At 37.7% G+C, this 23577-nt stretch overlaps 1 protein-coding gene across 4 annotated transcripts in view; it reads right to left on the bottom strand.

Moving 5' to 3' along the window:
- Positions 1–23577, bottom strand: part of LOC100679483 — a 64117-nt gene that overhangs the window by 9778 nt on the left and 30762 nt on the right. For 2 of the 4 annotated variants that reach the window (XM_031922560.1, XM_031922561.1), the window contains exons 7-10: positions 23137–23405; positions 21530–21817; positions 20153–20353; positions 12535–12660 (exon numbers count right to left, since the gene is read on the bottom strand). In XM_031922560.1, coding sequence (XP_031778420.1) covers positions 12535–12660; positions 20153–20353; positions 21530–21817; positions 23137–23405 — 884 coding nt within the window. The remainder of the gene's footprint in view (positions 1–12534; positions 12661–20152; positions 20354–21529; positions 21818–23136; positions 23406–23577) is intronic. The other 2 variants (XM_031922562.1, XM_016987371.2) reach the window with 2 other exon arrangements.

Below are 23577 nucleotides of genomic sequence, written 5' to 3'. Positions count from 1 at the left end.
ATTTTCTAACAAGTTATGGGCCCAGGCTCTAGTGTAAATTAAAGGCAAAACTTAATAAGTAAGTAATACTGAAGACGATTAAAACGTTAAAAGTGATAGACAATCAAAGTGAAAGTTAAAAGTGCACTGAGGTGACAGTAAATTTTCATAAGGTTAAAAATGGCAGCCCTACTGAAAAAAATCACGAGAAAGTCACAAAAAAATCACGTGAACATCGTGTAATTTATATTAAAATTTAAAAATATTATTAAAAATGTTAAAATAATAATTACAAATTAAGAAAATGGATAATTAATAATAAATAAAGATCTAATTAAAAAAGGAAAAATTTTCTTTAATCGAGATTTGAATCCAGAACCTTGGCGTGGAAATCCATTGCTCTATCATCTAAGCTATTTGCTTTCTTTGACGGTTAATGTATAATAGCTATTCACATATATAGAGACATAATTTTTTTTCGAGGTTTCTAGTAAAAATTGATTCTCTCGATTCTCTCGAGTTATTGTTATTACAATAATAGCTCATTGTAACATTAATTAATTTTCTGACCTATAGTCATACTTATTAAATAGTTAAAAAATGCGAAAATTTAGGTGAGAAAATTAAGTCATTGGTCAAGTTACAGATGATAGCACGCTTTTGTCAAAGGGAAATTAATCGACAAATATATGCGGCGCAAGGACTCGCGGGAAGCAAGAAACGATCCATCGGATAAAACCTACCTTCAAGATTGCTGTATGTTCATAAAGGACGAGAAAATGCTGGCTATAGCAAAAGTACACTCCCCTGATAAAAAATTCACCAGATATTCTGGCCGCGTCACTAATTAATGCCCAGATACTTCTGGCGATAGATAGTGGACAGAATTCTGGCATACTTCTGGCAAAGGTAAAGAGAGGCTAATTTGAGGTTAGGAGATTAGGACAAGCACACACATATTGATTTGCGAAAACTACATTTATTCATAATTACTGATAATGAATTATATTAATTTTATAAATGTATTTTATTTAACATAGCCCTACTCTATATTATAATCTCTGCGAAGATTATATCGTCGCTCCCTACAAAGAGTAGCACTGTTTAAATTACCGGTCATAAGTAGCACAACTCATTTCACGCACGCTAGACTAACACAACTCAAAATTTCCGGTGAAGACTAGCACAACTCGAACTTTAAACAACGAATTTCTATGAAAATTTGCCAATTTGTGCGAAAATGTCCCTGATGAACATTTTTAAATAGTCACAATTTACAACTTTTTACCGAATTTAAAATTGTTTTCACAAATACAATAATTTTTTACAAACATTTTTTAAAATTATTCACTTTTTTTAGAAACCTTCATGAACTTAATCAACAAAATAATCCAATAAAGACGCAAAATACTCACATTTTAAGTAATATAAAGTCGCGAGTTGTGCTACTCTTGACCGCATTTCTGAACTGTGCTAGTCTTCGTACGGATCGACGATATGATACGCGCACAATACACTTTATTCTACCCTAACTGAATTGTCATAAAATTTTATTTCATCATGTCACATATATCTAAGTAGACAAATTAATAGATATTGTTTATATAAACATGACAATAGTGTAAAATGTCTTGTCTGACAAATAAACTCAAAATATACCCATTGAAACGTTCATGTGACTTATCAAACACATGAGATAAAAATTTCACATTTTACTTGGCATCGGTTGCCGCCCACTTGAGCAAGTATTTTGACCCCCCCCCCCTCTGTGGGTCAGATGGCAGCATAGCTTCCCCTAGCTGTATGGTGTGGCGGCCACGGTAACTTTTGCACCCACACCGTAATGGTGACTCGACCCTGCGACTCCCTCCAGCTACCTGGGCCCTAGGCAACTGGCGGCCACAAGCGGACCGGAAGCATCTGTCGCGCACTGCAAGCTTCTACCCTCGCCCGTGCGTTCAGCCCGCGCTTCCGCCATTCCGACGCTTGAACTCTTCTCGTTTACAAAAAATCTTAATTATCAGCCGCAATACATGCTTACATTGTTAAATCGATTCGTACATTTCCTCGTATAAGTCTCATACTTTGCATACATCGTACCTGAGAGAGCAGCTGCGCTCGCCAGGGCACGCGTTTTCGAAAGAAATGATGAATGAAAATTTCGAAAATTTTTCCTGGAAGAGATGTTGACGATAATATTTCCAAAAATAGGCAAGATTTGTATGAACTGGGTAGATTTCAGTCACAACATATCGGTAGAAATCCCATCTAAAATGACATGAATTCTGGTGTGACGTCCTGCGACGTATTGCATTTAAGCAATATCAGTGGAATCGTTACGAAGCCGAAAACTGACGACTCAGATTAATAAGTAGATCAGCGAGGTTAATGAGTATCCCCTGTATACGCCGAGCGACCAGTTGTAATTATACACTCGATCTGGACTCTTGTACGACGCTCCTATCCGTCGACAAGATTTATCCAGGCTTAAGTCGCGATCCCGATACCTATAGAACTTTATCTTGAATAAGTCGTGAAAGTCAATCGACTAGAAGTGTTTTTTCTATTGAATATATCCATCCTGTATAAGCCTGACTACAGCACAGCAGTAGAGTTTCCAGCCCAAGCAGTTAAACCCAAGTAAGTAAAAATTTAATAATTAATTATAGGTCGGAATTGTGACATAACATTGGTTCCGATACAAATCGAATTATAGAGTCTTAACAGAAAAGTTACATATAAAAAAAAGAGGGAAAATTTTAACAAATTAATCAAACTACAGTTGCATAAAAAAAACAAGTGGGTGCTAGAATTTTGTGCAAAAACCTATCCTAAAGACGCTGAAAAGCGATTTATCTTTTGATCGCTTAAATAGCGATTACTCTTTTCCATAAATCAATATCCTAACGGAAACCATATAACTCGGGAAATTCAGTTAGTCAACTATAAAATTATATCTGAATAAAAAGAGATAAAAAAAAAATAAATAAATAAAATTTGCAAACAAAACGGTAGTTAGATTGGAAAACCAATCATTAAAACAGAAATATAAAATCGCGAGTTCAAAGAAAGATTGGGCGAGTGACCTGCATGCGCTCATCGGCGATCACGCTCACCTGACGTTGCAGTGTCAGCAAGGCGATCGAAAGAAGTGCTTCAAATTGGTAGCGCTTGTGTCACTAGGTCAATCGAGAATATTCAAAACATATGTGAAGAAATTAATTACGCGCATACCTAGAAAATAGATCGTGTGTTAAAATATAAGTAGGACAGTAAAATTTCGTTTGAATTGTTTGTAAACGATTTGAAATTCTAAAATTCGGACTAAATAAGATTTTGTAATAAATAAAAAGGTAACAAAAATGAGATTATAAAATGAGTGATAATAAGAAAGAAGTAAATAAAAACGACACTCAGAGGCCAAGATTAACTAGAAACGCTGTTCGTGAAAATCCAGCATTAACAAAGGACATAGTAATCCCTAATATCCAAAACCCATTCACAAAAAGTAAGAAAATAATTCGATCGCCGCCGACAAACAGCGGATGGATAAAAGATAGTCAGCAAGTACTATTATCTGATATAAATAATAAAAAGCTAGAAGATAGCCAACAAATAGTAACACCCGATACAGATCAGCAGAGTAAACAGAATCTAGAAATTCAAGAAATTTTGAAAGAAAATAAGGACTTGAAACAGGAAGATACAACACCAGGGCGAACTACGGGAGCAATCAAAAAGCAAATCAAGCAGCTTAATAAAAACTATCTAAGCCTAAGTATAACGCTAACACCTGCAAAACAAAAAGAATTCGAGACAGTAGAAAAGCCAAATCATTCAACATTCACCTATAATACCAGCCACAGCGATTCTAATAGGCCTAGATAGAACAGTTAATAATACCAACTTTCTACAAGGAGTTGAGGAGACATCGTTAATAGATATAGAAGGTATTAGTAACCAGCCTAGCTTAATGGGAAACCAAAGTAATTCAAAGTTTAATTTTACTTTTGATTTTGATAATCTTCTTGACGGCAATCGTGTCAACGATATCAACATGGCGGAGAATCCGCTACGCTTATAGTTAAAATATGTAGCTAATTTGGTACCAGAATTTGATGGAAAAAATATTTCGGTAAATGAATACATCGAAAAATTGAAACATGCCAAGAATATGTTATCACCAGCAGATCAAGCTAATTTAATTCCAATTTCGAAAATTAAATTAAAAGGGGAAACTTACAAGGCAATGTTGAATGCAACAATCAATACTATTGAAGCTTTCATAAAAGCAATACGACAGATATACCCATCTACTGAGAATATGCACTCTCTGTATGGGCAAATGGAAGAAATTTTGCAAAAACCGGACGAATCGGTTCTTAGTTTTGCCAATAGATTACAAGATTTAGTGCTGAAGATTAAGGACAGCAAAGAAGTACAAGTTCTCACAGCAACAGAAAAGGCCGTGTTTGAAACTAAAATAAATAATGATGCTTTTCAAGGTTTTAAGGAAGGATTAAAGCAAGAAATCAGAATAGAATTGGGAGCAGTAACCAATTTAATAGAAGCCATTACAAAAGCTATAGAAATAGAATCGAAATTCAATAAAAGAGGAATTTTATGCCATAAAATAAATAATATATATAGCAATTCACATAATCACAATACAAGTAATGCTACTATATACGCGTGTCAAATCTGTGACAGTTATGAGCATGAAGCATTATTCTGTCATAATTGGGGATGTGTATATTGTAAAAACAAGGAGCATTTGTCGAACAACTGCAAAAAAGTCAAGGATAAAATTGAATTGATTTGTAAATTTTGCAATAATCAAGGACATTCTATAGACGCGTGTAAACTGAATAAAATTAAAGGCAATCATTGCCAATATTGCCAGGTTATGGGCCATACAGTGACTCAATGCCCATTTATAATAGAATATGAATTGTGTTGGAAGTCTAAGGAAAGTGGTCATGATCCAACTGCCTGTACAAAAAGGCAGATGTTAGCAATTCGTGTGAATTTTGCAATAGCGCGGGCCATACGATAAAAGCATGCCCAGAGGTTATATGCAAACGATGATATCAACTTGGACATCCAGTAAAGTACTGCCCGTTAGTAAGAAGTCCGATTGCAAATAACATAAATTTATAATGTGCTCAATTTGTAATGCAGAAGACCATGAAGCCATAGAATGTGAACAAGTCAAAATATTAGTAGCGCAATACAAGACAAAATCTTTTCAAACGATTATTCAATGTCAAGTCTGTGATGAAAAAGGCCACTCAGCTAAAAACTGTCCTCAAATAGGTAGTAAACAACAAAGTTTTAATAATTCAAATACTAAATATCAAAATTGTAGTAACTCTAATAACTTTAGAAAATATAGCAACTATAACAATCAAAATACAAATAATAGCCAAATAAAGTGTGATTATTGCGAAATGCGTGGTTACACTGTATATAAGTGTAGAAAATTGAAGAATTTAGAAAATATTGCTAGAAGAGAGGAAAACTATACATATCGTAACAAAAGCGGTCATAACATAAAAAATTGTACCGAAGTAAAATCATTGGAAATGCGTGCGGGCAAATTTTGCAGTCTTTGCAAAAATACAAACCATATGACAGAAGAATGTTTCCGATTACAAAACCAGCAGAGCGTAGAGTCGGAAAACGAATAAAGCCTTCTCGGACCGAGTGGCCGAGAAGTTACAACACAAATTCACTCAGCAATACAGAAAACACGGTTAAAACAAATGTCATAACAGCATCTCAAAATCAGAACAGGGCAAATTATGAAGATCATGATCAGCAGGAGGTTCAATTGCTCGAGGAAAAAGAAATCAAACTAATGATTTATTAGAATATGTTGAGATAATAAATCCCTATTCTAAAAATTTATGCAATTTACTTGTCGATAGTGCAGCACAAATAAATATAATAAAACAAAATCAAATTCCTATAGGAACACAACTGCTAGATAAAAAAATATTATTATCCGGCATCGCAAATAATTCTATAAAAACATTAGGTATAGTAGAATTACCGATAAATGGTAAAAATTTTGATTTTCATGTAGCACTTAATGATTTTGTGATTCCATATGATGGAATACTGGAAATTAAATTGTTAAGAGGAAGTAAACTACGTTTAGATGAAGGGTACTTAGAGGTCAATAATGTAAAATTAAAATTACAGAGATTACAAAAACCGGAATGAAGTTAAGCCAAAAAGAAACTCTGAATATAATTTTAAAAGAAATTATTCGCGACAATGATGCATATAATATAGACAAAATATTTTAAAACAAACGGATCATGAGATTATATTGATAAAATCAGAATGCAAGATGAAGCAAATCAAGATATTTGTGAAGAGAGTAGGACTAGCAAAATCAGTAACATAGAGGATGAGTTAAAGCAAACTGAACAATCACATGAAAAACAGAATACTGAGATAAATACATTACTAGAAGAGGCAGAACCATTACTAGAAAATGATAGTGTCACAGAAAACACATTTAATAATGATGTTTTCGCCATTTTAAACACAATATCAAAAATCCATGAAATAAATGACAAATCAGATTTACAAAGTTTACAACAAAAAAAGATAAATGAAAATAAGCCTAGGAACTTGGAAAATTTTTTGAAAAATGATGATAAAAATATAGAAAATTTTATACTTGATGTAAATACAGTATTACAAGAGCAAGTAATGCCTGAAGAAGCGCCAACCCAAACCAAAAGGCTGAATTATAGGAAATATTAACTATTATGAAGCAAAATAATGTAAAACTATCTAAAGCAGATAAAAAAATAATGTTTGAAGAAAAAAAATATCAATACGTTTCAATAGACATCGATTATATACCAGAAGGGGCTCAAGTAGTAGAAGAACTTAATTCTAAATATAGAAACTAAAATTTTAAATAAAAACCAAGAAAATAAAACCAGAAAATCGAGTCGGAAGGGAATATTGCGAAAGAAATTGCAATAAAAAAACGGAGGTAAAAGAAACGACGAAAGAATCGAGCGAATGGTAAACCAATATCCGGATGTTTTTTGGATACAGGGCGATAAATTAGGTACATGTAACGTAGAAACATGAAATCAACTTAACTTCTGACAAGACAGTATACGTAAAGCAGTATCCATTAGCACACAAATCTAAGGGAATAGCTTTAAAAGAAATGGGCAAATTACAAGAAACGAAAGCAATCAGAGAAACAAAAAGTCCGTTCAATGCGCCGGCGTTAGTAGTCCCAAAGAAGGAGCTAATCCCAGGAGAGAAAATATATAGATTGGTGATAGATTATAGAGCCTTGAATGAGGTGACTATAGCCGATCCATATTTACTTCCCAATATTAATGAAATTTTAGACTTAATTGGAAAGAGGAAATATTTTGATGTATTAGATTTAAAATCTGGCTTTCATCAAGTAAAGATTCGGATATTCACAAAACTGCATTTAGCTTACATCCATTAGGAAGATTTGAATTTGTCGTCCTACCGTTCGGTCTTAAAAACTCAACCCGGACTTTTCAGCGGGTTATAAATAAAGTTTTAGCCAGATATATCGATAAAATATGTTTTAATTATATTGACGACATCATTATTTTCGGTGACACGATTGAAGAATTAGAGGAAAGATTCGGTCTAATATATAGCTCAAGCATTAATAGAAGCAGGGCTCAAATTAGAGTCGGAAAAATGTGAATTTAGCAAGATAGAAGTGTGTTTTTTAGGGCATGTTAGTGAAGCAGGTATAAAACCAGACGAAAACAAAATACAAGCAGTAAAGAAATTCCCATTCCCAATAACGTTAAAAAGGTTAGACAGTTTTTAGGTTTTGTAAATTATTATAGAAGGTTAATTAAAAATTTAGTAGAAATTACCAAGCCACTAACCATATTACTACAAAAGGATATGCCATTTGCGTGGGAATTGAAGCAACAAACTGCATTTGATAAACTCATAGAATCATTATGTTCAGCACCGGTCTTGCAATATCCGCAATTCGATAATAACGGTTTATAATAACGACGAACGCAAGTCAATATGCGTTAGGTTGTGTAATTTCTCAAGGGGAGATAGGTGAAGACAGACCAATAGTATGCATCAAGAGTACTGCAGCCTGCGGAACTTAAATATGCAACCTATGAAAAAGAAGCAGAATCTGGGTATTATGTATGCTATAAAAGCATTTAAAAATTATATTTATGGAAATAAATTTATAATTGTAACTGACCATAGACCACTATTATGGTTGAAATCTGCGGATAATAACGAAAGGGTTCAGAGATGGTGATTAAAACTAGCAGATTATGATTATGAAATTGTGTATAAAGCTGGGAAACAAAATAAAAATGCAGATGCATTATCAAAGAATCCTGTAGCGAAAATGGATACATGCGTAGTAACAAGAGCCCAGAAAAGGCGAGAAGAAAATCAGACGTCGCAAGATTTGACGAATGATGAAAAGATAAAAATTATTAATGAACAAAGATCGAAACTTCATAATAAGAAGTTACAGATAAAAAAACGCAAAAGGGCCAAGGTACAAAAGTCTAGAAAGAAAAGTGTACCAGAGGAGGAAAAACCACACGATAAGTAGAAAAATATAGTATATTACAAGAATACGATACAATTTCGCAATGATAATATTATTCATATAGTTAATAATAAAGGAGAGTCATTAGAAGACAATATAGGGGAATTATTAAAAAAGGAAAATATTCATTGGAATAAAAACTTAAGTGATAAGGAAATTAAAATATTAAATAAGGATAAAAATAAAATTTTTGTTTTATGTTTAAATACAGCCGAATCAGTAGTTACTGTTAAAACTAATATCATTGAGTTATTTCAGTTATTAAAAACAACATTTTTGCAAAATATTATTTAATATTTAGCATTTCAAAATATCTAATAATAAATAATATAAGTTGGGAGGAAATTGAGGAAATTTTGAAAACTATATTTGGAGGTACAAATATAAAGGTTGTGATCTGTCTAAATAATATAGTTCATGTAGAGGAAAAGCAAAGAGATAAAATATTTGAAATGCTACACTCTACTAAAATAGGAGGACATTCGGGTATAAATAGAACATATAATAGAATAAAAGATAAGTATTATTGGGAAAATCTTAAGGTAGATATTCAAAACAGAGTAAATGCATGCGAGGACACTTCCTCAATACACAAGCAAATTCAACAAGCTTCAACATCGAGCTGATACAATTTGCTGAATTCCGAGAAGTCACGGTAATACAATGTAAAATAGAAATCCACCGAACAGTATCAAGCTGTGGAATCTTCGGACATCTTATTCCTACAGAAAATGGAGAGCAGGAATATATTTATGAAATAAGTCATGAACAATGTAAACTTATTCATGATACGGGAATTTTTAAGTATGATAATATTCACACAATAGCAAATTTGAAGGTAAATTCAACAATTACAAAAGGAATAGATTTTGCCGGAAGTGCAGAGGGCAACTCTTGCTCAGGTGCATCTTACGCTGATAGTTTTGGATCCTGGAATAAGGTATTTGTTCATGGCTTAATTAAAATAACGTTAATTCAAAATAGTGCTAAGGTTAGTTTAAAAAATGATAAATTAAGATTAAGCTCAGGAACGGTGTGTACATTTTCTGAAAAACATTGTATAGATATGGAAGGAGGTCACACGTTTCGGGAAGTTTTACCGCAAGGTGAATGTTTTAGAAACTCTTTTGATATTCTTTTCAAAGGGATAGTAACAAAATATTTTAGCGATACTAATCATGAAATTGTTTATGCACTAAATTCAAATGAAGTAACGTTCGCTTTAGCTATTAAGGATAAAATTATGCGTTGTAATAGAGAATTTATACGTTCAGAACATCCAAAATTACTAATCATAGAAAAGAGTAGTTATTTAAATGCGTATAATTTTCAAAACGATAAAATTAGTAATATAAATAGCGTAAACTTAGATTTATTTACATATGTTAATTCGAAATTTGTATATGTAGAAAAGCATTTAGGGAAGCAGCTAAATAATTTATATTTTAATTTAATAACGGAAAAATGTGAAATTGAAAGAAAGGTAATCCAAAATTCCTTAGCCATAGCCTCTCTTTCCCCGGATAAATTTGCCTGTAGTATTATGAAAAAACCTGGATACATAGCAAGAATTGCAGGAGAAGTGGTACATTTAATAAAATGTGTACAAAAACAGTAAAAATTTTGCATCTAAAGGAATGCTACAATCAATTGCCAGTTTTATCAGGAAATGAAACCTGGTTCTTAACGCCAAAAACGCATATTCTGGTGAAGAAGGGAGTTCAAGTAAATTGTAACTCAATAGTACCTACATACTACAGAATTTCGGAGGAATGGATAAAATTCACACCAACACCAACTAAAACAGTATCACCTCATATTTTGAAACCAAACACGAAGATTGGATGGACATTTGAGTCTGTCGAAACACTGGCAACGAGTGGAGTATATTCTCAAGAAGAATTGGACCAATTACAAAGCACTTTTAAATGTAATTGCCAGAGAAATAGCAGGAGTGAAAACACCTGAAAACATATTTTCGGAAAATACAATGAGAAATTTAGCCGAAATTACATGGCATTTAGTTTTAGTTTAGACCGTACGTTAGTGCGGTCGATCCAAGTTATCGGCGAGATTTCTCGAGTATTTCTAGTCGGGATTCTACCAAATGAATCTGCCGAGCCGCTAGGATATTGACTGGTTCAACCAGCCAAATTTCTACGAGGATTGAACATTTTTAAAATTTCAAAAATTTCGAAATTTTCAAAATTTTTGACAATTTAAAAAATTTTGAAAATTTCTAAAATTTTGAAAATACTTATTAGACACACACATCCATCGGATAGACTGCAGAGTGAGGAAGAAACTAGTCCCTTGGGAGGAAAAAGTTGTTTCCAGCCAAGGGAGTAGTTTTTTCCCGCTGCTAAGAAAAACTCGATTTTCCATTCATTTTACATGCATGGAAAGTGCCCTTTTTCGTGCACGTATGACGAAAATTTTTGTATCCCTCGGCCGAAAATACGCAGTTTCTATAACCTAACCTGTGTTCTATAACCTAATCTGTGCTTATAACCTTAAAACTGAATCGTCGAGGTTTTTTCTGACCAGAGTGGGCATGAATAACACATCAAATGCAAATGATAATAAAAATAAGAATGTATGAGTAGTACGATAGTAACGATAGTGAGTTCAACTATGTTTTTATTTTTTATTTTATGTATTTGCAGGTTGTGAAATTAGACTATTGACTATAAGAGTAATACACCGATCGATTATAAAAAAAAAAAAAAAAAAATAGGCAACTAATTTATACGTATATACATGTATTTTTGATTTTTCTTGTTCCACAAGTAATTTTCTTTGTCACTTCCGACAAGTAGTAATATTGAAAACGCACGATTGTTAAAAGTAGAATGATCAGAAGTTCAATCATGTTGATTTAGTCTTACATCAATGCGATTTCAATATTAATAATTTGAATCCCTTAAGATTTCATTAGCTTGCATATTTTCTATTTTTTACGCCTGCTTCGATCGGCTTTCATCACCGCGTTATCCAAAGTGATCGTAAGAGCGTGCTGACGCAGGCCAAGAAAAAGAACATGGCTATACGTGAGCTAGCAGTCGACAATGCTACCCTATTAATTAGGATAAAAAAATAGTATTCGACACGCAGCCAAGAAATCCAACTTTCTGGCCTTGTGTCGTAATGTACTATTATCGAGTTGTAATAGTGTACATTATGCAACAAGGGACTAAAGTCGTACGTTATACGTGCGGGTAGGTTTACTTCCTGAGCGAAGCACGGCAGTAATCACCCAAGGGAATGATCGACTTTAGTCCCGTGTTGCATATAGTGCTTTATTCACGACTCAACTGGGTAGCCACTTCATTTCTTGAAAATTGAAACCTACCTAGCCACCGGCATTATAATGAAAATATACATTTAAAGATTCAGAATATTCAAAGTTTTTAATTTTTTAAAAATTATAAATTTCTTTATTTTTTCAACATTTTGAAGTTTAAAAATATTTTCAGATTTTGCGGGAATAAAGTGAATTTGCGAGAATAAAATGCTACTTTTGGTCCGCTTTTTAGGGAATAAAGTGAGGTAAAATAGTCCCAACCACGAATTGCCTCTATCTATTTCCGCCAAAATTCTGCTCAATAACCATCGCCATACTCCTAAGCTTTCTGGTAAAATGCTGCCAACTCTCCAGAAGATTTACCGGAATTCTGGGCAATATTGGCAAGACTGTTGTGATAGCTGTTTTTCTAACTTAAAACACAAATGTATACAGACGAGGTCTTAAAAACTGTATTGCTCTGATACAGGCATGCGTTAATATCTTTAGTTACATATACTTCGTTTATTAAAGAAAAAAGAAACCAGTTTCAATTATTTAGGACGGCGGGAATGTGAGACTGTGTATAAATGTGTATAAAATATAATATTTAAGTAACATAATAATTGAGAGTATAAAAGGAGCTTACCGACGCAGGTCTTCTTATCTTCCGATAAAATTCTCTCGTCGCCTTCGCAGGCACAAAAGTAGCTTCCCTCTGTATTCTCGCACACCTCGGTACACCCGCCGTTGTTTGTGGCGCACTCGTTGATATCTTGGAAAAGAACAGAGTAAAAACGAATGCTTGAAACCCATATAGTTTTGGGTGCTTATTTTAATAGGACAATTCTTATTCAGGACATTTGTATTACCCCTCTCATTCTTCAAAGGGAACTCATTATAACTATAGTCTATATCCACTATCCCTCACAATTAATATGCACGAAATCAGAGCTAAAAGCGGCTGAACGAGCAGTAGGATTATAATTCTGACGAAAGCAAAAGAATACGAGAAAACTTGGAGGAGCGCGGAATTACACTGCTTGCAAATGAGAGGAAATTCGTCGAGTTCCTTCCTAAATCGAGCGCACGTTTGCCTTTGCAGCCCGCGTGCGCGCGTTTGAGCGCCTGAAGCATCGTGAGCCGGGAAAATTGCAGACTTATCTGAAAGCAGATTAAGCCGTAACGATTTCGCATCATTAATGCGCTCGTGTGGCTCTTACGATGCTGCGCACGGGGCGAGAGGCTCGAAAATTTCCAACGTTAACGGTTAAAAGGAATGCGCAACAGATTCCTCGCCCTTTATGTGCGAGCGCTTCTCGAGATTCTAGTGAATTCTATAGCTTCGTTCACCAGCGCGCTTCTGCTTGCCAACTAGGGATTCGGTTAAATATGCACGGTTCGGTAGTTGTGATAATATTGCAACGCTTAGTTTATTTAAACTACACCATGTGCGCCTAACCGAGTTTAGACTTGCATCGCTTGCCTCTATTCTATCATATATTTAGCCTTGGGCGTCTTCAATCATTTATTAAAAGCACATTAATTCCTTCACAATATTCATCAGACTAGACCATGGCGTTAAAAAATAATAAGCAGAACACGAATCACTGTCGGAATTTGATTTCTTGGCCGTTCACTCTCGCATTTATATTACTGGCATAGCTCTTCGCGTCGATGCGTCGGGGGAAGTTTTTAATAAGCATCCTTTCTCGGAAAGGGAGAGCGAGAAAAGTTGTGAAATCAGTTTGCCGCGCTACATCGATGATTGGAGCAGAGCAGCATCGTTCTCTCAGGCTGTTGGAGTAGACGCAGTTCGATAGAGCAAGGAGTCCTTATGCTTCGAACGCTGTAAGTAATTGATTAGGAAAACTTTTCTTATAAACTCTGTGCTTTTTCATATACTGCGCTTGAAACGAAGTGCAGTAGTAATTATACGCTCTGCGCTTGTGATTTTTACTCGCATACATTATATAATATTACTATAGTTGCATGCGCGAATCGATAATAATCATAATTAATACGGTATTGATCTGCACGTGTTATAAGTACTGCGAAAGCGTTGATGAATAATAAATAAGCGGGGATTAGAAGGCGAATATTCAATCTCGAATTAAAACAAGCTATCCAATTTATTTATGACACGGCGCGATGCAAGAGCTCATGGAGTATTGAGGAATCCCAGCTAGTGAGAGCGCTGTAGATTTATTCAGACCCAAAAACGATCTAATCATAGCGATGATTTACGCGCGACAGCCGCGCGCACACCGCGGGAAAGCTTGATAGAAAGCCAACGATCATCCACTCGTATGTGGTATACGCGTTCGATCCCTCTCTCCCCGCACGCTGTTTCGCCCCCTTTCTCTTGATGACTGGCGAGAAAAAAATAGACGCATTATTTATATATCCGGCACGGCATCTCTCGATCTCGCTCCTGCTAAATCATCGTCACAATCCTGCAGATACACCTTGGATTCGCGGGGAGGACTGAAAAAGAATAAGATTATACCGAAGGCGCATTGTGCACTGCTCGCGTCCTGTCTCGTCTGCTTGGACTCATTGATAATATGTATCGTGCTGGTGTTTAGATTTATGGTCGATGTATATTATTGCGCTGAGCTGAATTGGAGAGCTGTCGCGCGCATGCATTGACGTGTTTCGATGCGTTCGAAATCCCTAGCTCATTTTCGATTTGCAGTTATATAACGAAGAGTATAACGAAGAATCGATGCATTATTTTTTATTTTTTAATGAACGACCATGTTTGGATGAAAATGTGGACAGAATTGCCTACCATGCACCGCAGTGTAACGATGATCTTTATACAGGGTGGGATCACCGGTACCGTATAGCTATATGTACGAGACACAGGACGAGGATTCCCCGACAATGAGATTAGGCCCGTCTCTGCAGTAATCCTCGTGGGAAAATGCGCGGGACCGCCTACTCAAGCATGCGACGCGCAGCTCCTAACGAGATTCCGGCCGAGAATACACCAGCTGCTGCTTTACACGATTCAAGTGCCAAATCGAGTCAGTCCGTGTACGTGAGCGAAGAACGCAGTGGATTCAAAAATTCAGACACTCTCGCTGCGTGGATTTTGTCATCTACTGGTACCTCGCGGTGTCGGAATTAGAGCAAGCAAAAGAGGAGAAAGAAAGATAGAGAGAGAGAGAGAGAGAGAGAGAGAGAGAGAGAGAGAGAGAGAGAGAGAGAGCCTGCGGGTTGGTCTAGAGCTCGCGGAAGAGCTTTTTTAGAGATGTCTGAGACAAAGGGGCTTTGAAATCTTTGGGCGCTACTCATCTTGACGCTTTGTTTGGTTAATTGATTTACGTACAATCTACTACATCACTTCATACGTCTCTTGGTTGTATTTCTATCGTCACAATTACGTCGTTCCTTGGTTAGCGAGATCGAAGAAAAAAGTGTGTAAAGTGTGTAAAGAATATTTGGCGTTTGAATAATAACTCTATACAATGATAATTCTATAAAGCCCGACAGACGAGTTTTCAATAAATTCAGAGAGAGTAGTAAAGCCAAAGCTGCAGGTGCATAGTCACTATGCGTCATTAATCTCGACCTTCTTCATTATCGCGTCTCGACGAAACGAGTCACCCACGGCGCATTCACCGACAGCCCTTTCCAAAATCTCCTTGTGCAAAGATCAATAAGAGAATTTGTGGACAAAGAGCGATACGGCTGCGCTGGGGCTTCGTCAAATTTCGAATCCTTAATGATAAGGAGTCGCTCGCGCTAGCGGCGATACATCCTGATAGTCGAGTCAGATTAGACTTTTACCAGGAACTAAATTGATGAAGGTAAAAGATTATTGAAATGTTCGGAAGAATGTCAGAATATTGCGGGAAAATAGTTTGAGCGCGATTTTAGGCGGCAGAACATTGTTTAAATAATCAAAGAAAGTGCGAAAAACAGTTTTTTGCAAATAACTTCGCGTTGATATACTATTGAAAAAAAGTTCAATACTTTTTTTTAACTATTACATTGATCATTAAATCGTTTTAAATAATATTTATATAGTACTAAAAATTATTAACCCTCAGTTTGTTACATATTTCCCGAGGATCCTGTCTAGACTGTTTATTATCGAGGCCATTACATCTTCTCCGAAATAAGGTATTAATGGTCCAAGGTAGTTGTAAAGTAGCTGTTATGATTTATTAAGCTCACATCGTATTTAAGAGATTAATTTATCCAGTTGATGTATACGACAGTTGCAAGTCAGTATACGGACAGATCTAATAATGTAAATAAATACATATTATTGTATCAAAACATCACCTGTTTCCATACAGATGTAGAGTTGTAAACAAATAAGCGATTAAATAATTTCTTAATCTTAATCTAAAATATAACACTGTGGTTGTTATTTTGCTTCCTCCTAGAGGAAGCTTTGTAATAGTAAAATTTTGAGTTTCGTCAAAACTTCTAGAAAATACTTTTTGGTGTGTTAGAAGTTCAAATCACGTGTTTTTAGAAAATGTCCGTATGGATGCATGTGTGGATGTGTGTGTGTGTGTGTATGTATACCGTAATATTTCTGGAACTACTCCGCCAATATCATTAAAATTTGACATCCATGTATATTTTTGGATTCTGAATTCGGGAAAAACATTTATTTTTTACTATCTCAACTATTTTTTTAATGGCAAGTTTTTGATTTTTGAAAAACACTATTTTGCGTTTTTTTCAATCATCCCATCGTTACAAACAATTCAGCTAATATGCATTTGAAAGAGAATAAAATTACCTACTTTTCCCCGTTTGGTCCTCGGGATCGACCGCTTTGTTCGGCAGATAAAATGAAAAAGGTGATTTTTTTTAAAATTCATATCTCTGGAACTAAACATCATAACCTCACGAAAAAGATCATGTCGATGGATCACGTGTCAAACTATATCCCATTAAAATTTCAAGTTATTTGACTACTTATTTTTTCAGTAAAAAATCGAAAACTGGAAAAAATGAATTTTTTTGTGCCTCGATTACGGAAGTAAAAAGGCTTTATTGCACTTGAGATTTTGGTCAAAAGTAGATATTTTATGTGTCTTGGCTAAGTTCATTGCGCAGCTTTCAAACCCCTATGGTTCGTAAGATATCAAGGTTTCAATTTTTTTTTGAAATTTTTTTGATTCCTTATATCTCTAAAACAATGCAGTCAAATGCTTCAAAATTTTATTTGCTGATTCACCATAAAAAAGCTATTTGCTGGTAAAATTTTAAACGATTTCGTCGAGCGGTTCTCAAGTAAAGAGCTAAAATGTCAAAACTGATTTTTCTCAAAACTTTTTCTTCCTCTTATAGGGGTGTCGTTGCACGTCGTTAAAGTCCCTCCCTATATGAATTGTCCCTATGCAACATATTTTGAGAGTAGAATTATACGGCACAATATATATTTGTTTTTTTATAGTAAAATTATACGTAAGTTTTTTTAGATTACAATCTTATTCGCTTAATACGATAACTTTATTTTTACAGAGTTATCCTTTCATCAATCTCTTCTTTTTCGCGATTTTGAAAGATTTTGATCGAATTTTTCTGATTATTATATATCTTTTGCTATAAGAAAATTGCTCCTACAGCAAAATAATTAAGCTTTGAAATATTTAAAATAGCATTCACATACTGTACTTTAAAACAATTTATTTATTGGAACAATAAATTTCGTTGGAGGAAGCTACGTGCCAATAAATTGGCAGCGGTTTTTTTATTCTACTTCTAATTAAAAAAAAGAACCATCAAAATCGGATCATTAGTTCCCGAGAAAAAGCAAAATTTTCTCGCTATTTCAAATATAAGACGATTCGCCAAATTTCACACGCGCGCCCCACTCTCTACAAAATCGCGCTGTCGCTTTTGTCATTGACTCACTATGCACTATTCACATTTATTGTTGCTCAAATATCAGATATGATAGTTTAACTCTTATTGTAGACCACCCGTAACTTTGAGCTCTTGATATTAATAAACAAAGCCGCTAGTGCTGGGCGATATTTTATCGATACTTAGAATATCGATAGAAATAGTCTCGATATTCGATATTTTTCTATCGATATATGCGGAACGATATATCACTTAAATCTATATTTTTCAATTTTTTTCTAATAATATCGCTAAAATAATAAATGTTCTATGGATACATTATTTATGATAAAATATTGATTTTGGTATACGTATGCGTACTATGTACTTGCGTAGTGTGTCATTGTATACGTGTATGGATAAGAGTTGAAATGTGCTAATTGTTACTAATAACTGTACAGTAGAACCTAATTACATTTACAAAAAACATTTTTACTGAATAAATGTAATACAAGTACGCCAACAAATTTTCAGTTTATGTTATTTTTGGCTATGCCTTCCAACAAGTAGTACTATAATTTAAATTAAGAGAATCAATGTGAATTTTTATGAAAAATTTTATATAATTTAAATATCGATTAGGATATTTTGAATATTGATATTTTGTAAATGATATATCAGGGTTATCGATACTTGAGGTTTTGATAACTATCGATACGAAATATCGATATTTTTGCAAATATCGCCCACCACTAAAAGCCGCAATGATTTTTTGAAAATAAAAAATCATCTCAGCTCCAGATTATCGTAGAGCAATAATTAAACGCTTAATATTTGCATAAAAATCATAGCAATCAAGTAATCGACGTCGAAATTTTATCTGAAAATAATATACCCTTTAAATTTTAAAAGTAAGAATTCATGATTTTCAACTTGATGTTTAAACATTTAACCCTTCAGTAATCAACTTTTCCTTTATTGTACGTTGTATTATAACTCTACGAGTAAAATAGACTCTTGGAAAAGTCTCTCCGACGTCTCAAAAAAGGTTACTTTGATTTTCGCACTTGCTTTGATTATTTAAACAATGTTCCGCCGCCTAAAATCGCGCTCAAACTATTGTCCCGCAATATTCTGACATCCTTTCAAACAACTTCCAATAATCTTTTACCTTCATCAATTTAGTTCCCAAAACACGCCTTTAAAAGTCTAATCTGACTGGACTATGACGCGTAAGAGCCAAGCGCCGGGACTGAAGTGGGCGAGGGTAAAGAGAAGAGAACGACGAGCAGACGCAATCATGCACTCGGATGCACACCGACATCTTTACCGTACAGGTGGCGAATAAAGAGGGATTCAATTTCACGTTACTAATTTAATGAACTTCAAATTGAAACTTTGGTTTATACAGGCGCGGCATTGGTGGTTTGATCGATGACGGCACGTTGCAAGATGTCTCTTTCAATTCTACTTGTACTGCGTGTGCGGCATCAATGGATTTCCCATATCAATGCTATTTATTTATTTACTTATTATTTTTTTCTATTGTAAGCAATTATGCTCATTTAACGTTTATTACGTCACGAGCGATGTTGGGGAAAGGCACTTGAGTCGTTAAAAATTTCATCTCCGCTTTCGTGTAAGCACTGCAGCGCCGGCTATACCGCGCCTTTTTGTTCGGCGTGGTAATAGTCCACATTAGAGGGGCTCTGGAAACTTACATTATTCGCAAATCCAGCACAGCCAGAGCCCCGGCAAGTTGCACAAAGTATAAACGCAAATCGCTCCTGAACCCTGCATACACGGCGCGGGCATTATATAGCCTTCCGTTGTGAATTGCAATAAACAATCGTTTATTGTTACTTCGCGGAAGCGAGATTCAGCGGCAATATTTCATCTTATCCGAATCCCAGCGCCGCGAATAACAAAGCCCGCTATCGGCCCTCCCTTTGGGATCCCACCATCGGAGCGCGCGTATACATCCAGGGCCGCGCGCATCTCGGGCCGCGGACTACTGACGTTGATCGATGCGCGCTCGCGCGCTCTTTGTCCGCGAATTAACTCTAAAGGCTCGTTAATTTTTGGCGCTGGTCCGCTGCGCCCGAGCGCGGCACATTGCTATGCAAAAGACCGGTAAGCGTTTTCGAATTGACAATGAAATATCGGCGCCGGCCCGTGTCGACGAATAAAAACGCGGTAAAGCGGCGGACTTTATACGCAGTAGGTACACACGAGCCGGAATGCTGCACTCGCTTGAGTGGATATTCATACATGGGCGTGCTTTTGTTTGGCTTTTCGCGCGCAGAATAGGCATGAGGGAGCGTCGCACGAGCCGGATTTTTCTCGGTTACTCTCGGTAAACGGGTTATCGCGCGCTGCAAGTACGGCAAACAGGTAGACAGTCAGATGGGAAGCCAATAGCGTGGTGGAGGTGAAAGTGCACTCACCGACGCAGCTCCTCGTCTCGCCTCGCTCGTAACCAGTTTGACACTCGGCGGCGCTCCTCCTCGCAGTTTCCTCAAGCGGATGCTGCTGAGGCGGTGGCGGTGGTGGCGGCGGCGGGGCGCACCGGTACGAGCCCGGCGTGTTGATGCAGCCATGGCGACAGACTTCCGTCTGAAGATCCGGCACCTCGCACTCGTCTACGTCTGCAGACAGAGACGGGCGCCCTCTCGTCATGCGCTCGCTACTCTCGCGAGAAATTGATAAATCGATTCCCACCCCCAGCCAAGGATGCCTGCCAGCCCAGAGGCGCCAATTATTTTCTCTCGAGACGCTGCAGCGGCGCGTTAATTTCGCGACGCGACGCAACGGGCAATTTTTCCCGAGGAGCTGCTGATGAAGACGGCAAACGTCGGAGGATACCCTGCCAGATGTAGGAGCATGAGCCGCGGTGAGGGATGGCTGATGGCGGAGCGAACGCGCGGAATTCAGTTAGCGAGGATTCGATTTTTCCTCCGACTCCCGATTGATCGAGCTGCTTTTCATGCCAACCTTTCGAAACTAGCTATAGGCTTTCCGCGATTCGATTTTGCGGAGCACGCGAGACGCTGAAAGAAAAACCATTAGCGCGAATAATTAGCGGCGCAGGCTTCCGAACGAATTCCAAATGCCAAATTAGCAGGCAGCAATCGGCCTGTTTCATAATTCCGTTTCATTATTTCCGCTGTAAGCGAATTTCGCGCGCGCGGGTCCAATCCAATCTCTCGCGAGCCACTCGTGATTAATTGTCATTTTAATCCGAGCATCCGAGCGGTGCACAGCGCCGCCTCCGTGAAAAAAGCTGGATATATCTGCTCCTTCTCTCCCCGAACAAACGCTCTCCAACCGATCCTTATATTCTTTCCGTTCGTTCCTCCCTCGGTGGATTCCGCTCGGACTCTCCGGGTAAATAACGGAGGAACGTCAACAAGAGCCGTTCATTATCTCGTGAGCGGTGGCGAACGTTTGAAAGGAAAATGTTGTTTTTGCCGACGCTGGAAGCTGGAACCGCTGTTTGCTCGAGGCTTTCTCGTATTGTTCACGTTTGACGTGCGAATTCAACGACTTCACTGATATTCCCTCTTCGTTTTCCCGCAGATGGGCGGGGCTCCTTCCTATTCAGGGGATAATCAGTTCCGCGCAGCTTTCGCATAAAGTGGTGATTTGTTTGTTTTTTCTCCAGATATTTTCGGAACCCTATCAATCACGATTTCGTACACCCACTGCAGCGCTCATTACGAGAAGGAATAATGGACCCCAGCTTTCGCTTGACAAATAACCGACGTCGACCACCCTCGCCGTTTCAGCCATTGTTATACGCATCGGGAGCCCATAATACGCACCTTGACAGGTCTTCCAGTCGTCCTGAAGGAAGAAACCCTCAGGACACAGGCAGAAGACCCTGCCCAGGATCGCAAGGCACGTGTGCGAGCAGCCGGCGTTGTTGTAATTGCAAGCGCTGCTGCTTGACGACTGCTGTTCCTGCTGCTGTTGCTGCTGACACGTGCGGTTGTCTGGCGCGAGACTGTGGCCGGGGAGTTCCTCGCAGGAACAGGCGAAGCTGCCCGCCAGGTTGCGACAAGTGTCCTGGCAGGGTCCGCGACCCTCGTTCTCCAGACACTCGTCGATGTCTGAAGAGGAAATTCGAACGGTTTAGAGGACACATCTAGGGGTCAGTTTCAAGTGCGACCCGTTATACGTAGCGTTTGACTATTTCCGCCGGCGCAAAAGACCTATTGGCTAGACTCGATGAAAACTCGTCACGAGCTTTGTGCATAATTGCAAATAGAGCTTTCCTTTAAATCGAGTTCTCGACGAACGCGCCTTGGAAAACAAAAGACTAAGTTCAAACCGAGAATCCTCGTTCGATTTGCAGCTTCATCCATTCTCTTTAGATCTACTATATAGGTACAGCAAGTCTCGAAGTGGCGCGTGAACTTGTCAAAAGCTTAAAATCCGCCGTAAGGCCAGAGTATTTGTCCTCCTCTCGTGCCAGTACCTTCAGGCTACTCTTTGCGCGAACGCCCGAGCATTAACGCAATCTTTTGTGCGAGCGACTTCACGCACTCGAGCTTTTGCGCGCAGCTGTCTCGCACTCGTCCACGTCCTTTTAATGGTGCGCCTTTTAAAAATACGAGACGAAGGGGGAAGAAAGAGAGCGCGAGATAAACTTTTTACAAACTGCGTCTGTCCGTCCCTCTACGGCTTTCGCTCGACTAAATATTTGCTTCCGCGGCAGTGCATAAATAATTTATTACTCCTGCGAGACGAGTAGGCGAGGTCTGCCGGTCCGGGCTCTGTTTTTCTAAATTATTTTTTAATCGGTCCGCTGGTTTGTCGCTTTCGACGAGGCAACTTATCGTGTGAATTTTTCATTTCTTATCCACAGTATTTTTCAGCATTTTCCGCGACACAGCTTATCCTGGTTAAGTGTATACATAAAGCCTTGTAATCTCATTTTCATATAAATTTCAGTGTGTATATTTGAAAAACACCTCGCGGCTTGCTGCGGGTAATCCTTATTTTCCACAATAGAACTTTTGAATTGCCCCTGGAATAACCGTGACGTGCGTACAAAAGTTTCGGAATATATTACAATGAGACGTATTTTAAACGAGTAATTCATACAGGAATTATTCTTCACTTAAGCGCGAGTGAAGAAGGTCAAGACAACGGCGGGAATAAGGCCGAGATGAAGAATGGAGGAGACTAGAGGAGGAAAAAATGTCTCGGACGAAATTCGAAGCATCATTCGAAAAATCTTCTGGTTCGCGCTTTTTTCATTTCCCAATGCAGCTGCGAGCCCCCTATTGGGAAACGAGGCGCGCGCGTGGCATGCAATATCGCTTCCTCATGAGCATCTCCGAAGCTAGGGCGAACTTTTAATTCTCTAGCGAGCCTCGGCTCGGGCTTGAAAGATAAGTGAAAAGCGTTTTCAGCGCTGACTCACCTGTGCAGTTGCGTCCCTCGAGGCGGTAGCCCTCGCGGCAGAGACACCTCGGCCTGCCGTCAACGAACTTGCAGAGCTGCTCACAGTTTAGTTCGGTGCACATGGCCTGGTTGTCGGTCCAGTACACGCAGACGGGCAGTCGACCCAGCCAGCGTCTCTCCCGACACAGCAGTCGTCCGCCTCCGGAATTCATGCTGGCGCCCAGCATCGTGTAGCCTGACTCGCACTCGTAGTCCGCTTCGAGGTACTCGTGGCCCGGCCGAGATGATCTGACAACAATCGTGCAAGGGGCATCTTGAGTTTACGATACATGTAAAGGTGGTATAAAACTCGCATTTTGAGTCTTTTCTATCGACAAGGGTACCTATGGGCTTCATACGCTTAGTCTATCTGCTTTTCACACACAATGCGTCTCTGAAATTCAAAATTTCCAGAGAAATA

The sequence above is a fragment of the Nasonia vitripennis genome, chromosome 2 (genome assembly GCF_009193385.2).
Source record: "Nasonia vitripennis strain AsymCx chromosome 2, Nvit_psr_1.1, whole genome shotgun sequence".
Lineage (NCBI taxonomy): Eukaryota > Metazoa > Arthropoda > Insecta > Hymenoptera > Pteromalidae > Nasonia > Nasonia vitripennis.
This window is presented reverse-complemented; position numbering and strand designations above follow the sequence as displayed.